We start from the raw sequence: 14,103 nt of genomic DNA on the forward strand, positions 1-14,103 counted from the left end.
TGACAGATCACCGCCCGATGACCCTGGACGTTTACATACTCTAACTGTTCTGCTCGCAGAGCACTCTGGCCTAGCCAGTCAGCGGCACTGGGAGCAGTTTGGTGATGATGTTGTCTGTCTGGCCGGCCGGCCGGCTAGTTGGCAGGCTGGTGATCTGCCTGTCTGTCTGCCTATATGTCTGTCTGTCTGTCTGTCTGTCTGCACGTGTGCCTGGTATCCGTCTGTCTTTCTGTCTGTCCCACTGCCGTCGGGCCATCTGTCCAGCAGTCTCTGTCTGAGCGTCTGCAGCAGGTGATCAGAAAGGAAGGCTCTCTCCCCTCTGTCCCTGCAGCAGGCCCTGTTTCCTCTACAGGCAGGGCCAGCTGATGGAGAGCAGGAGGATAACAGCTGTGCTTCAGGCACTAGGACCCAGCGCCACGACGGCTGGGTCTGAACTGGTGTCTGTTTGTTCAGAGAGAAGCACCTGCTCGGTCTTCTTAGTTCCAGTGTTTATGAATCCAGTGGAGACGTTTGCATGTGTTCTGTGGAATGACATCAGTGTCAGCTTCTAGAATGTGCTCTGTTGGATTGGCCTGTGAGCCTCGCGCGGACCCAGGAACTCCTCGCATGATTGGCCGGTTCATCTGCGCTCGCCTTTGGTAGGGAAAAACACTTGGCCTGCCCCTTTGCATCAGAGGAATTGGGGTCATCGGGATGAGCGGAGGCTGGAATGTAGGGTCACGCTTAATGGAATGAGAAATCCCATTGTTTGGTTTGAATTATTTGCCATTGATTTATTGACACGTGTGTGCTGCCACGGTGGACTTGAAAGTGGACTTTCCTTCGATCCTCTCCACAAGCCTTTGCTCCCTCCTCTTCCTCCCTACCTCCTCTTCCTCCCTCCCTCCTCTTCCTCCCTCCCTCGCTCCCTGTTTACTTGCCTTCCGTTTGGCCCTTAAATGACGTTAGCGCCTCTTTGATGTCGAGGGAGGCAAGTCGAGCGATGACAGCACAACAAACAAAGAACAAAACCGTGAAAGGGAAAGACTGTGCGTTTGAATATTCAAGCGCAGCAGAGAGTGAGGAGGGGAAGGAGGGGAGGGCGAGATAGAATAGGAGCCTTGTTTTATTGTCGCGGTCCTAATCCATGGACAGAAAAGATATCTCTGACAATGAATTGTTGCATGGCTCTATGCAAAGCAGCTTCGCTGTTTTGTCAGGATATTTTGGGGCCCTGTGTATCGCATGTGACGGCGCAGAGTAGGAGAGAGTGAGGAGTAATTAAAGATGTGAACAAATGCTTGAATTGACGTTATTTCGAATGGGAGCTGTGCTCAAGACGTCTCTCCTTATCTCAGAGAGCCTCCTTATCTCAGAGTTCGCTGATGAATGTAATTTTTCATCCGGAGTTGAGAACTCCTCTCTCCGGAGAGTTCCACCAGCTCGAGATGAGGTGACGAGAAGAACATCCCCAAATGTGTCACTCAGGATGTTGCCGTCACGAGGGGCAATGAGCGTACTGCACCACAGCGACCCACATGCAGGCTGCCACAGCGCAGCAAAACGAGTGCCCCCCCGAAAGCCAGGAGAACAGATGATCGTGCACCTCCAGCAGTCTCAGTGACAGGCAGTTCGTATCCCCTCATCAGCCAGAAGCACTGCAGGCTCCGTGGGCCACCGAACACAGCTACACAGCCCCCCCTCACCAGCTACACTGCCCCCCTCACCAGCCACACTGCCCCCCTCACCAGCTACACTGCCCCCCTCACCCAGCCCCACTGCCCCCCTCACCAGCCACACTGCCCCCCTCACCAGCCACACTGCCCCCCTCACCAGCTACACTGCCCCCCTCACCCAGCCCCACTGCCCCCCTCACCAGCCACACTGCCCCCCTCACCCAGCCACACTGCCCCCCTCACCCAGCCCCACTGCCCCCCTCACCAGCCACACTGCCCCCCTCACCAGCCACACTGCCCCCCTCACCCAGCTACACTGCCCCCCTCACCCAGCCCCACTGCCCCCCTCACCAGCCACACTGCCCCCCTCACCAGCCACACTGCCCCCCTCACCAGCTACACTGCCCCCCTCACCCAGCCACACTGCCCCCCTCACCAGCCACACTGCCCCCCTCACCAGCCACACTGCCCCCCTCACCCAGCTACACTGCCCCCCCCCAGTCCCCACGTGTTAACTGGAGCGAAACAAGAGCAAAGCTGATGTCGGAATCATCGGAAATCGTAAAATATATAGACAGTATAGAGTTGCTGTAGTTGCCGGTTTGCACAGCTTCCTACGGTCTCAACCACTGCGGTCAGCGTTTGATTTCATTAGACAGACACGGAGGTTCTCGCGTGGTCATGACGGCACGGTTCACTGCTTTCTTCAACCTTTCCTGGTAACTGGAACCAACTCTGCATGAAGATGCAGCTGTGATCCGAGAGCTCCATTAGTGGTTGTTGCTGGAACAGGCTTGACATTAGTCTAGGCAGGCGTGCCTTGATAAGAGATGACAGGCTGCTTAGTGGTGCAACGTGGCTCTGCATTCCTCCCCTGCATCCCTGAGCAGATTGGGACTCCATGGCGTGGGCCTCCTCCCTCCGGGCCTACAGACATGGCTTCCCTGGGTTCTGACTAACACCGAGAGATCTCGTCGATCGTTAAAGACTCCTCTTGCGAAAAAAAAAAAAAAAAAAGAATTTAAAAACTGTTCAAGGACTTTGTTGCCCTGCATTCACTCGTTGTTGACAGAGGCATCGAATTTGATCTCGCACCCCCCCCCCCGCCCTCCCTTAACTGTACTTTATTGGAGTAATTCTTCAACTTCCAAGCCATTCCTGTGGGCTTGAACACACAATAGCCTTTTGTTTGTCTGCTTGTTTGCTGTGCTGGTGTGTTGGGTTGTCGGGGGCAGTTGGGTGAACATGACCAGGGGCTTGTATTGTTGTGGAGCCGGTGGCTGTTGTTTGTGGAACTAGGAAGGTTTGTTAACAATGCTGTAATTTACGTCTCAGTGTGCATGCCTATTGGCAAATGTCCTCTCGGGATTTACGTGTGTGTGTTTGCGGTGTGTGTGTGTGTGTGTGTGTGTGTTGATGTGTGCGTGCAATCTGTGGGAGCCTCTGTGTCGTTGTGTGAGTCTGGGGTCTCATTGGGGTGTGGGTACATAGTGCTTTCATTGTTTGTGTCTGTGTGCATGTGTTGGATTGCATAGGGTAAACATGCATGTGTGTGTGTGTGTATACTGTATGCTTTAGTGGGGATGTGTGGAGCAGAGTTAAGGGCTGGGTGGGGGGGGGGTTACAGCCAGCCTTCCCTAATGGGCCCTTTCACTCACCGACCATTCATGTAGAGGCATGGTGGGGGGGGGGGGGGGTAGGCTGAGGGGGAGAGGCTGGGGATTAGGGGGGTAGAGGCAGTGCCTTGTTAAAGCAAAAGAAAGGGTTTGAGTGTGTCGATTGGATTAACTTGTTTGGGCTTATTAAGAGTGAAGACGCAGCTCGTACAAAGAGCTCCATGGGGTCTCCTGCCGTGAGCCGGCAGGGTCACCATTCAATTAGAGCCACGCCCCACCCTGCGCAGGAACAGGCTGGCTGCCAGGGTCCTGGACCAGGACAGAGAGAGGAGGGAGGGAGAGAGGGAGGGAGGGAGGGAGGGAGGGAGGGAGGGAGGGAGGGAGGGAGGGAGGGAGGGAGGGAGGGAGGGAGGGAGGGAGGGAGGGAGGGAGGGAGGGAGGGAGGGAGGGAGGGAGGGAGGGAGGGAGGGAGGGAGGGAGGGAGGGAGGGAGGGAGGGAGGGAGGGAGGGAGGGACACAGAGAGGAGGGCGAGAGTGTTGCTGGGTGGACTGAGGCAGGGTGAGAGGGTGAGGGTTGGGGCAAGCTGAGACAGTCTCAAAAGAAGTGTGATGATTGCCTCATTTGTTAACTCCAGAGAGACACTGTAGACAGCCACCACTCCTCCACACACACACACATACACACACTCTCTCTACTCAGCCGTGACTAGCCCCTTCCCCCTGCTGCCTGTCCCCACCTGGCAGCATGCTTATCTGGGTAGACAGCTCAGAGTGCAGAGGGATGTCCCCTGTGACCTCTGCTGCAGTTTAAGAACCTTTTAACGCAGAAATTCCCTCTCTTCCCCCAGCAGCACCAGCCCACCGCCTCCTTCTTCCAGCTTTGCCCCCCGTCCCCTCCCCCCCACCCCCCCATCTCCTAGGATCGATGTCCCACCCCCCTAACCCCAGCCCTGCTGTGGGAGTGGACAGGAGGATGTGGAAGGAGCCGTCAGATTGAAAGGCCGGCTTTGGAGATATCCCAGCCTGCTTCTAATGAGAGCAGAGGCTTTGATGATTGAGCTTTGTGCAGGTGTTTTCCACCCAGGGCTGCTGGGGGTGGTCGTGTCACCTTGCGAGACAGCTGGATTGGCGAGATCACCGCCACGCGAGAATCCATCTTGCCAAGCTCCCAAGTTATTCATTTGTACCCGAACCACAGTGAAAACTACTGGCAGGTACAGGCATTGGTGGATAGCCGGTGATAGACAGATGGTTCGTCCAATCACCTGCCAATAATTTTTGGAAAGTGCCTGCCTCGTTTCCAAGGATGACTTGGATATGTGTAACAAACCATCTGGCGGGTCGGGCGAGTGTGTTTTCTCTCATATATTTAGTGTGGAAGTCGGTGAGGGGGTTGTTCTTGTCCTGTCGACTGTTTTTAGGATGTGACAGGATGGGTTGGTGTAGGGAGCACTGGGTTTGGGGGAGAAGGTACACAAAGCTGAATCACAGAGAGATGAGAAGACAGGGAGACAAGACAAACCAGTCAAAGACTTCCTCCTTCCTCTCTCCCTCTTACAGCCTCTAATAGGAGAAAATTGGTTCTTGAAATGGAATAGATAAAAGTGGTCTCTTTCAGAGCAGGATAATGTCCCAGAATGCATTTGGTGAGGAGCAAATGAAGAATAATGGAGGGCAGTTACACGATTGTCTTTCATTTTTGGAGAAAGGAGGGAGGGAGAAGATGGGGGGGGAGGAGAGAGAGAGAGAGAGAGAGAGAGAGAGAGAGAGAGAGAGAGAGAGAGAGAGAGAGAGAGAGAGAGAGAGAGAGAGAGAGAGAGAGAGAGAGAGAGAGAGAGAGAGAGAGAGAGAGGGAGAGAGAGGGAGAGAGAGGGAGAGAGAGGGAGAGAGAGGGAGAGAGAGGGAGAGAGAGGGAGAGAGAGAGAGAGAGAGAGAGAGAGCGCCAGTACCAGTGGAGGCATTCCCCCTGAGACCCTTCACTGTGTGGATCCCTTCCTCTCCCTTCACCACTAGCCTTTAACAAATGGGCTGTGAGGGAGGGCTTGTTGTGAAATTAGTGTCCTCACTGAGAGAACACAGAGAAAGGCTTTTAGCCTGTGAATAGCCCGTAATGAGCTCAAAGTGCCTGTGTGTTTGGGCCAGGCTGGCTTGTGTGAGAGAGGAAATGGCCCCGCTATTGCACTCTCTTTCTGGGGCACCTGGCGGGAAAAAAAGAACTCCAGCCTTTTCTCCCCAACCTTCCGAGAGAGAGCGAGCGAGAGAGAGAGCGAGAGAGAGAGCGAGAGAGAGCGAGAGAGAGCGAGAGAGAGCGAGAGAGAGCGAGAGACAGAGAGACAGAGAGACAGAGAGACAGAGACAATTAATTAGACTACTGCTTTCGGATTTTTCATGATAGATGTTCCAATGGAAGCTCAGTCTGGATGGTTCTGGAACATTCTGACAGTTCTAACAGCTGGTTTGATGAATATAATTTAGAAGCTTCTTCATCAGAACCCCTCCGCTGCATCCACAACCTCCTTCGTGCAAGTTAATGTTTGTATTTAGTCCTAAATGAGTGAAAACGCAAGCGGAGGTCTTCCGAGCTGCTTGTCATTCGTCCTCTAATCACGTTAATTGCTTTCTTTCGCATTCAAATGATAATTCATAAAACCAAAGTAATGGACTGATGGCAGGTTCCTAAATGGTCATTTAGTGATTCACCAGGAAAATAAATAACTGGGGACAAGCCTGTGACAGGCGCGTGAGAAATCATTTTTCAATAGCGTGCGACGCCTCACTGTAGGAAGCTCTGCGTCTGACAGGCCAGATGAAATATCCACCTGCGCTCTTTGTTGTCCTCTGCGAGGCAGTCGGCCCAGATGGAAACGACACCGCCTAACGTTGACAGCGTGTTCTGAACGACACACACACACACACATACACACACATCAAGGAGAAGCATCTTTAAACACACACAAGATGCTTGGGGCCAGCTTAAGAGCTGTAATGTGATAGTCGTCATGCGGTTTAGGAGACACGTCGCTTACTGCAGAGAGGGGGTGGCGATGGCACCGGGGTTGTGGTCGTCCTTTCCCTGCAGGTGGACTCTGGGAAGGGAGATTGTAATCAATCATCATTGTGCCAGGAGACAAGGTATAGTTCTGATAAATGATGGACCTTTCATTCTGACTGGAGTGAGAATCCAGTGTGATGTGGAATGGGACCCAGGATCTGGCTGGAGAGACTGCGCCCAGAGAAAGAAGCACTTCCTGTCTCTCTGGCTGAGCTCCTCCCCTTTCCATTTTTTGGGGGGAAGGAAGGAAGCTGGAAGAGCACCCATCTCCTGAGTTCCAGGGGTGGAGGCAGGGGGAGGAGGGGGGAGGCAAGGGGGGGGAGGCAAGGGGGCGGGGGGGTGTTGGATTGGGTGGGACAGGGTAGGGGGTGGAGCTGGAGATTTATGGCAAAGGGGGAGATTGATTAGGGCCGTCACTGATGTACGGCTGGCACTCTCCCCCACCGAACTCTGCACACACATGCTCTCTCTCTCTCTCTCTCTCTCTCTCTCTCTCTCTCTCTCTCTCTCTCCCTGACAGTCGCCCTGAGCTGTCGCATGTTAAGTTGCCGCAGACAGACTGCTGTTTTCTCAGCATTACCATTTTTTTCTTCTTCTTTTTGCTGTCCATAGATAACGCCATCAATCACGGCACAAACACTCACACACTCCAGCCCAGAAGGAATGTGCTGCGTGTTGGAGGTTTGCTCCAGTTTGCCGTCTGTGTGCGTGTGTGTGTTTGTTTGGCTTCGGTCTCATTGACTGGAGCTGGGCGTGATCACATGTCTGTGAGGCCGTGGAGGGGCATGGTGTGGGGTCGAGGCTGGTGCCCTGCTGCAGGTGTGTGGTTATCATTCCAGGCACAGAGCAGCCTGGCGGGCAGCTGGAAGCAGGCTCCCCCAATTAGCTCCTCCGTGAGGAGCGCAGGCTAGCGCCTTCGCTCAGCTAGCCCCAGACCCAGCCCTGCTCTCACTGACCCGCCCAGACATGCCAGGCGAGCCTTGGCTCTCATCCTCCTGCTTCTCTCACGCTCTCCCTCCCTCCCTCAGGTTGGCCTCAGTAGTGACCAGGCTGTTGTGTTGCTCCTGCCCTGCCATGCTGGCCTGTCTGCAGAGGAGGCAGAACCCTCCACCTCAACACCACCCGGTGTGCACCAGCAAGAGCCTGGAGCCGCCGCCGCCGCAAGCCCTCGCCCGAAAATGTGAGTAGAGCCGACACCTAGGGGAAGGCTGGGGGGAGGGGGGTTGGGGGAGAGGGCTGGGGGGAGGGGGGTTGGGGGAGAGGGGAGAGGGCTGGGGGGGAGGGGGGTTGGGGGAGAGGGCTGGGGGGGAGGGGGGTTGGGGGAGAGGGCTGGGGGGAGGGGGGTTGGGGGAGAGGGCTGGGGGGAGGGGGGTTGGGGGAGAGGGGAGAGGGCTGGGGGGGAGGGGGGTTGGGGGAGAGGGCTGGGGGAGAGGGAGGGTGGGGGTCAACCCTCTTGGAAGCTGTGGAAAGACAGCTTGTTTGTCCAGTGTCCTCTATCCATCATTCATACTGAATGATGGGCATGGCTGTTTTACCCACAGACTGGGAATGAGTGAAGGACAAATTAACTTTAGTTTTTTTCCCCGCCGAGAGTTGTTTGTCCGTTTCAGCCCTCCCCTGAGTCATACCGAGGTATTCTTCCTTGTTTTTGTCAGACTTTAGACCCGGGATTGAAGTTTTGTTTCGCCGCTCATTGTTAAGCAGGGGAGCTGTTTAGCTGTGCTGATTCTGCAGTCGTGGCAACGGGGGCCGGGGGCAGCCAGTGTTTAACGTGTCTCTCTGGCCCAGAGTGACCCTGAGGGTCTGTAAACATTTACAGTGTCTGGTCTCTGGCTCTCCCCCACGACCATAAACTAGGACAGCTGCTCTGTTTGCTCCCTGGACGCTGGCTCGGTCCCCTCTCCAGCCCGGTCAGAGGGCTGTAAAAGGGATAAGGACGACGGCTTGACACTGTTCTTTTAGAATCTGGCTGGACTAGTTGTGACCAGTCAGGGATTAGAGCGCAGTCGTTAGATAGTCTCCTGTGAGGTAAGGTTCCGTGAAACGGCGGGATTAGCCTCAAACAGAGCGAGGCGGTACTGTGCTCAGGGCCAGAGAGGTTCTGTTCTGCTACTAGAAGGTTCCGGGAGTCTGTAGAGTCTCTTGTTTACATGGCAGTCCTGAACCACAGGCCAATTAGACTAGGAAGGGCGTATGGAGAGAAGTGGCACACTAACTTAGCAGTTTTTACTTCAGCTTAGAAGGGTTTAAGGGGAAATAGCAAGGTCTGCTCTTCTTCATCTGGGGAACATTGTATCAGCTCTCTGCCCGGCGACCGGCTGAAAAGGTTTTAAAGAGCCCTGATTGGTTTTGGAGGAGGAAATGAAACACGACTGACCATAGGAGCAGCTGCCCAGTGTGCCTCACAGGTCGATTACCTCCCAGAGAACCTCCTGATGGGCCTGACTATACATGGAGGAAGAGGCAGAGGGAGGACAAGGTTACTGGTATAGCTTAATGTGTGTGTGTGTGTGTGTGTGCTGCTGTGTGTGTGTGTGTGGGGGGGTTGCTGTGTGTGTGTGTGGGGGGGGTTGCTTTGTGTGTGTGGGGGGGGGGTTGCTGTGTGGGTGTTTGTTAGCATGAGGAATATTTTAATTTGCTCTAAAATAGGGAGAGAAAGAGAGAGAGGGAAGGAAGGAAAAAGAATTGAGATGGAGGGGGGAGGAGTGAAGGAGTAAAATAAGGAGGCGTCTTCATCGATTCCCTCCTTCCAATTTCGACAGGATTAGCCTACTTCCTCTCAGGGCCTGCTATTGAGGAGCAGCCAGAGGGAGCCAGGGCTAGAATCAATAGAGAAAAAGAACAGTTTCTCCATGCCCTCTCTCTCACTCTATCCCTCTCTCTCTCTCTCTCTCTCTCTCTCTCTCTCTCTCTCTCTCTCTCTCTCTCTCTCTGTCTCTCTGTCTCTCTCTCTCTCTTTCTCTCTCTCCACCTGTTAAACCCTTTGATTGAAAGAGTACCACAGCGGCTGTATTGAGGTCCATAATGAGTGTGTTTGAGCATAATAGTCTCCATTCAGTTTCTGTGGAGGTGCGAGGGTTGGATTTCATCATTGTAAGGCCCCAGGCCTCAATGAAGGGTTTGTTCGGCCCTACCCCAAAGAGGTGCGGAAAGGCAGATGTCGGCTTTGGCTGGGGGAAAGTGGGCGCGCTGTGATCGATCACCCGTGGCTCAGTTTGGGTCGATGGGGGAGGGGGGGGGGGGGCACAGCGTAAGGTGACCTGGCCTCTCGATGGGGGGTGGTCTGCAGGGTCCGCCCCTCCAAAAGACGGAGGATGTCAGGGAGATTACCTGCCGACACGGGGAGAGGTGGGCTCTGGAATTTGCATGTGCTGTCCTTTGCACAAAAGCAGTGGGGGATTCTGGGTAAGGGGTGGGGTGTGTCAGGGAGGGGGTGAGAGGGTGAGGAGCGGGGCAGCAGGGTATTAGAAAAAGCCCCTGCATGCAGATGCATGGCGGCTGCACAGTTCATTGATGCGACTCCCATTAAAAATCCCTCATACCCTCAATAAAAAAGGACTTAACTGGCTCTGCCATCAGCTGGGAGCGTTCAGATCGGCTCGCCAGACAATCAATTTCCCCCGAGCGCCAAGAGCTTAGCGGGAGAGCCGGGAGGCGGTGAGGGGGATGTTTCCATTATCACAGCCCGCTCCGTGTCTGGGCAGAGAGAGAGAGAGAGAGAGAGAGAGAGAGAGAGAGAGAGAGAGAGAGAGAGAAAGAGAGGGAGAGGGTGAGGGGGGGGAAAATGGGAGGGGGGGGAGAGATATAGAGGGGAGTAGGCCACAGGAGAGCAAAGATAGGAGGAGAGAGCTGGGTGGAGATGGAGAGAGGGGAGACTGGCTTTTCAGAAAGCCATTGACCGCCTGCCCTTAAAAATATCATATTGGATTAGCTTCATAGGGGCGGCCTTTTGATATATATTTTTTTCCCCGCCGTGGAATTAAAAGGAGAGCAGAGCATTACTTGAATTATAAATCATAGGCACTTGCTTTCAGCATGCCCAAATTCTCTGTGTATGTGGCAGGCCTCTCCAGCGCCAGCCCCTGTCATTTTTAATTAAATCCCCCCTTATGGGTGACATTTGTAGCCCGCCCCCCCCCCCTCACCCGCTATCCCCCCCCCCACCCTGCACGTCTGTCTGCTGTTGCCCTAGATGGAGACATGAAAGGCGGAGAGGAGACGGCGGCGGAGCCAGGGTCTCTCATCACGTCATGCCCCAGAGAAAGGGCACTCAGGCCAGGCAGATGAGAGAGAGGAGGGCCCTGGAGGGGGGAAGAGGGATGGAGGCTGCCCACCCCAGTCACCCAGGCCTGACTCCCTCTGCCCGGGCTCTCTGCTCTCAGGGCTGGGGCGACGGGGAGGTGTGGACAGGGCCGGAGCTCCCTGCGACACTGAGAGCGCCAGACGGGGGGGCCCTGGACCCCAGGGGCCCGGGGACACAGAGCTGCTCCAAGACAGCAATTACTTAGCAGCATGTCAGCCCTGCTTTCCCCTGTCTGGCTGAGAGACTGATCCAGACGGTCACATTGGTTCCGAGATGCTTTGATGAAATGGCCTTCGCTGCATTTAATACCTTTTCGATGTACGTTTAATACCCTGGATGTTGGTAAGATGAGGGGTCGTGAGGAGGGACGCTCGTGGCGGTTTGTTGTGACACGGCGCGCTCACTCCTGCTTACCTCACCCTGTCCCCGTGAGTCGCTCCTACATCTGGCCCGTGATTGGATCAGACCTTAGGCTCAATCTGTCCCTCCATCCTCCCCCCCCTTCCCCCCCCAAGCCCTGGCTCACATTCCCCGTCCTTACGGCGCCGTGACATCACCCGGCAGGGCCTCGGGAGCCAATGAGAGACAGCCTGGAGGTTTGGACCCCGTGTCAGAGCGCGGGGCTCCTCCCCGCCTGCCTGTCGGACTGACAGAGACAGGGCAGGACACAGGCCACCTGGGAATTGTAGTTCTAAGATCCCTGTGTCTTAGTGGGTAGTCCTAGTTGGGCCTATTAGTTTCTCTTCTGAGGCTCTCTCAGCTCCACTGTCATGTCCTGGTAATGACCTCCAGCCACTGACCCAACCCTGGTGTCTCTAAGCCACGGCAAGACAGGACAAGGGAATTAGCCTCCCGTATCAAATTGCGGCGCTGTTCTCAGACGGTTGTTATACGGAGGGAGAGAGAAAGGGCTCGTTTCCTCGAAGAAGATATTTAAATGTGGTCACAAGTAGCAGCAGGAATAACAACCTTTTCCCTGATTGCCTCTGAGCCACAGAGGGGGAGGGAGAGAGAGCGAGCGAGGGAAGGAAAGAGAGAGGGATGGAAGAGAGGGAGGGAAGAGAGAGAGAGAGAGGGACGGAAGAGAGAGAGAGGGAGGGAAGAGAGAGAGAGAGAGAGAGAGAGAGAGAGAGAGAGAGAGAGAGAGAGAGAGAGAGAGAGAGAGAGAGAGAGAGAGAGAGAGAGAGAGAGAGAGAGAGAGAGAGAGAGAGAGAGAGAGAGAGAGAGAGAGCAGTGGACCCACAGAGAATCTGCATGCACTTGACCTTTTCCCACTGATTGAACTGCCTATTTTCCATCTCCCGTTTGGAATTCCTCAGAGTGCACATGGCCCGTGTCATTATTCCACATTGTGACTGGGAGATGGAGAGGTCAGGGAGAGGGTTTCTTCTCCCCCAGTGGAGGGCTGATTGACGACTGTCCGTGCCCTGCACCTTTGGCAGGCACACACTCACACATGCGCCCTCATCCGTAATCACACCTCCATTGATATTCAGCAGCTCCAGAGACATCCGGGAAAAAAACGAATTGGACGTTTTTCACAAGTCTAAAGCTCCACCGCTACTTAGCTTTAGATTCTTGGCGTTTGCAAGGTGCCAGCGGTGTGTTAGCAGTGCGCTAGCAGCAGTGTGTCAGCTATGTGCTACCTATGTGTTAGCAATGTGCTAGGAGTAGCTTGTTAGCAATGTGCTAGCAGCAGCCTGTTAGCAGTGTGCTACCGTTGTGTTAGCTGTGTGCTAGCAGCAGCGTATTAGCAATGTGCTAACAGTGAGTTAGCAGCCCTGTGTTGGCAGCACTGTGTTAGCAGTGTTTTAGCAGCGCGCCCGCCAGCGCGCCGGCCATGCCAGGCCTCCGTCTCAGCGCTGGCACGCGGAGGATGATTTCCGTCGGGTGGCATCCCGGCGCGGCCTGCCTTCCCTCTGGCCTCGTCCGTCTGTCAGAGGGATGAGGTGTGGAGGGGTATTGTTTGGACTCTGCGAGGAGCGGGGAGGGATGGAGAGAGAGAGAGCGGGAGAGAGCGGGAGAGAGGGAGAGAGCAGAAGAGAGAGGGGCCTCGACGGGACTTGGTCAAGAGACCGTCTCCCGCTTCCAAGACCTCCAAGCTGCCATTTGTGCGTGGAGGTGCGGGGCGGTAACACCCCCGCTCCCCTCTCTCCACCGGCCTGCCAGAGAGCGGCGGGGGGGGGCAAGGAGTGTCCACGGCCCCCGCTGTCCCACAGGAAATGACACGCTGGCTGTGCCATCCCTGAGCTTGAGAACTCAGCAGGCAGGCGCGAGGGGGGGGGGGGGGGGCTCCGGAGGTGTAGCTGGTGTTGGCAGAGCTGTCTGTGTCACTGGCACGACTCTAATCACAGTTACACGATGAGCAAGGCTAGGATTATGAGGCACTTTGATGTAACATTTTATATCACAGGCACAGTTTATAACTGTACGTTTCTTGACGCATCTTTACTATATGGCCTTTTCCTCATCTTCACCTCAAATACCTTTTTTTTGCCGGCCCAAACTTAATGGATGTGTGGGAGAGTGGATGGTTGGAGGGTGTAAATTGGACACAGCACCATGTTCACATCATCAGTCCTCCAGGACCTTTAACTTCAATTAGTGTGGTTGGCCCAGCTAACAAGGCCCATCTTCATTCTGTGTGTGTGTGTGTGTGTGGGGGGGGGGGGGGGGGGGGGGGGGGGGTTGCAATCTAAAGTGTCAGAGATGGAGCATTGTCATGTGTCAGATGTGTGGCATGGCTTGAGGAACTGGTGACCCGAGCTGTCAGTCTTCCTAGAGCCGCCATAGCCACTTCACACAATACGGACCCTTGAGATTCTATTTCACAGAATGATATGAAAACACTGTAGAATACAGTGTAGATCATCATTTTTATATCGATTAATATTGAGAGTAAGCAATTAGCAGAAAAGGGATAGTAAATTCATCAATCAAATAATGAATTAGATAGATAGGGCTTCATAAATAATTCTCCCTCCCCTCTCCTCCTCTCCTCCCCTCTCCTCCTCTCCTCCCCTCTCCTCCTCTCCTCCTCTCCTCCCCTCTCCTCCCCTCTCCTCCCCTCTCCTCCCCTCTCCTCCTCTCCTCCCCTCTCCTCCTCTCCTCCCCTCTCCTCCCCTCTCCTCCTCTCCTCCCCTCTCCTCCTCTCCTCCTCTCCTCCCCTCTCCTCCTCTCCTCCTCTCCTCTCCCCTCTTCTCCTCTCCCCTCCTCCTTGCATATATCTTCTTCTCCTCTCCTTTCCCCCCCTTCTACCCCCTCTCTTCTCCCCTCCCCCTCTCCTCTCCTCTGTCTCTCCTTGTCAGTGTGTGTAGTGCAGCATGGGGGCTTGTTGTCTGTGCAGTGTTAAATATTAATTGGGAATCAGTGGAGGACTTGTCTCCTAAATGATAGAACAGAAGGGCCCGGGCTTGCCTCAGGCTGCCTGCGGGCGCCTTTCTTCTTCCATTTACCTGCAGGCCCGCGCACCAGCGC

The 14,103-nt window shown here is 54.9% G+C and overlaps 1 protein-coding gene across 1 annotated transcript in view; it reads left to right on the forward strand.

Moving 5' to 3' along the window:
• The window catches only part of fam222aa (family with sequence similarity 222 member Aa), a 46,204-nt gene that overhangs the window by 19,230 nt on the left and 12,871 nt on the right, over positions 1 to 14,103 (forward strand). Inside the window, exon 2 of the mRNA XM_084690564.1 lies at positions 7,352 to 7,503. Coding sequence (XP_084546690.1) covers positions 7,398 to 7,503 — 106 coding nt within the window. The 5' untranslated portion in view covers positions 7,352 to 7,397. The remainder of the gene's footprint in view (positions 1 to 7,351; positions 7,504 to 14,103) is intronic.

Source organism: Hypomesus nipponensis, chromosome 24 (assembly GCF_054491055.1).
Source record: "Hypomesus nipponensis isolate SF chromosome 24, ASM5449105v1, whole genome shotgun sequence".
Lineage (NCBI taxonomy): Eukaryota > Metazoa > Chordata > Actinopteri > Osmeriformes > Osmeridae > Hypomesus > Hypomesus nipponensis.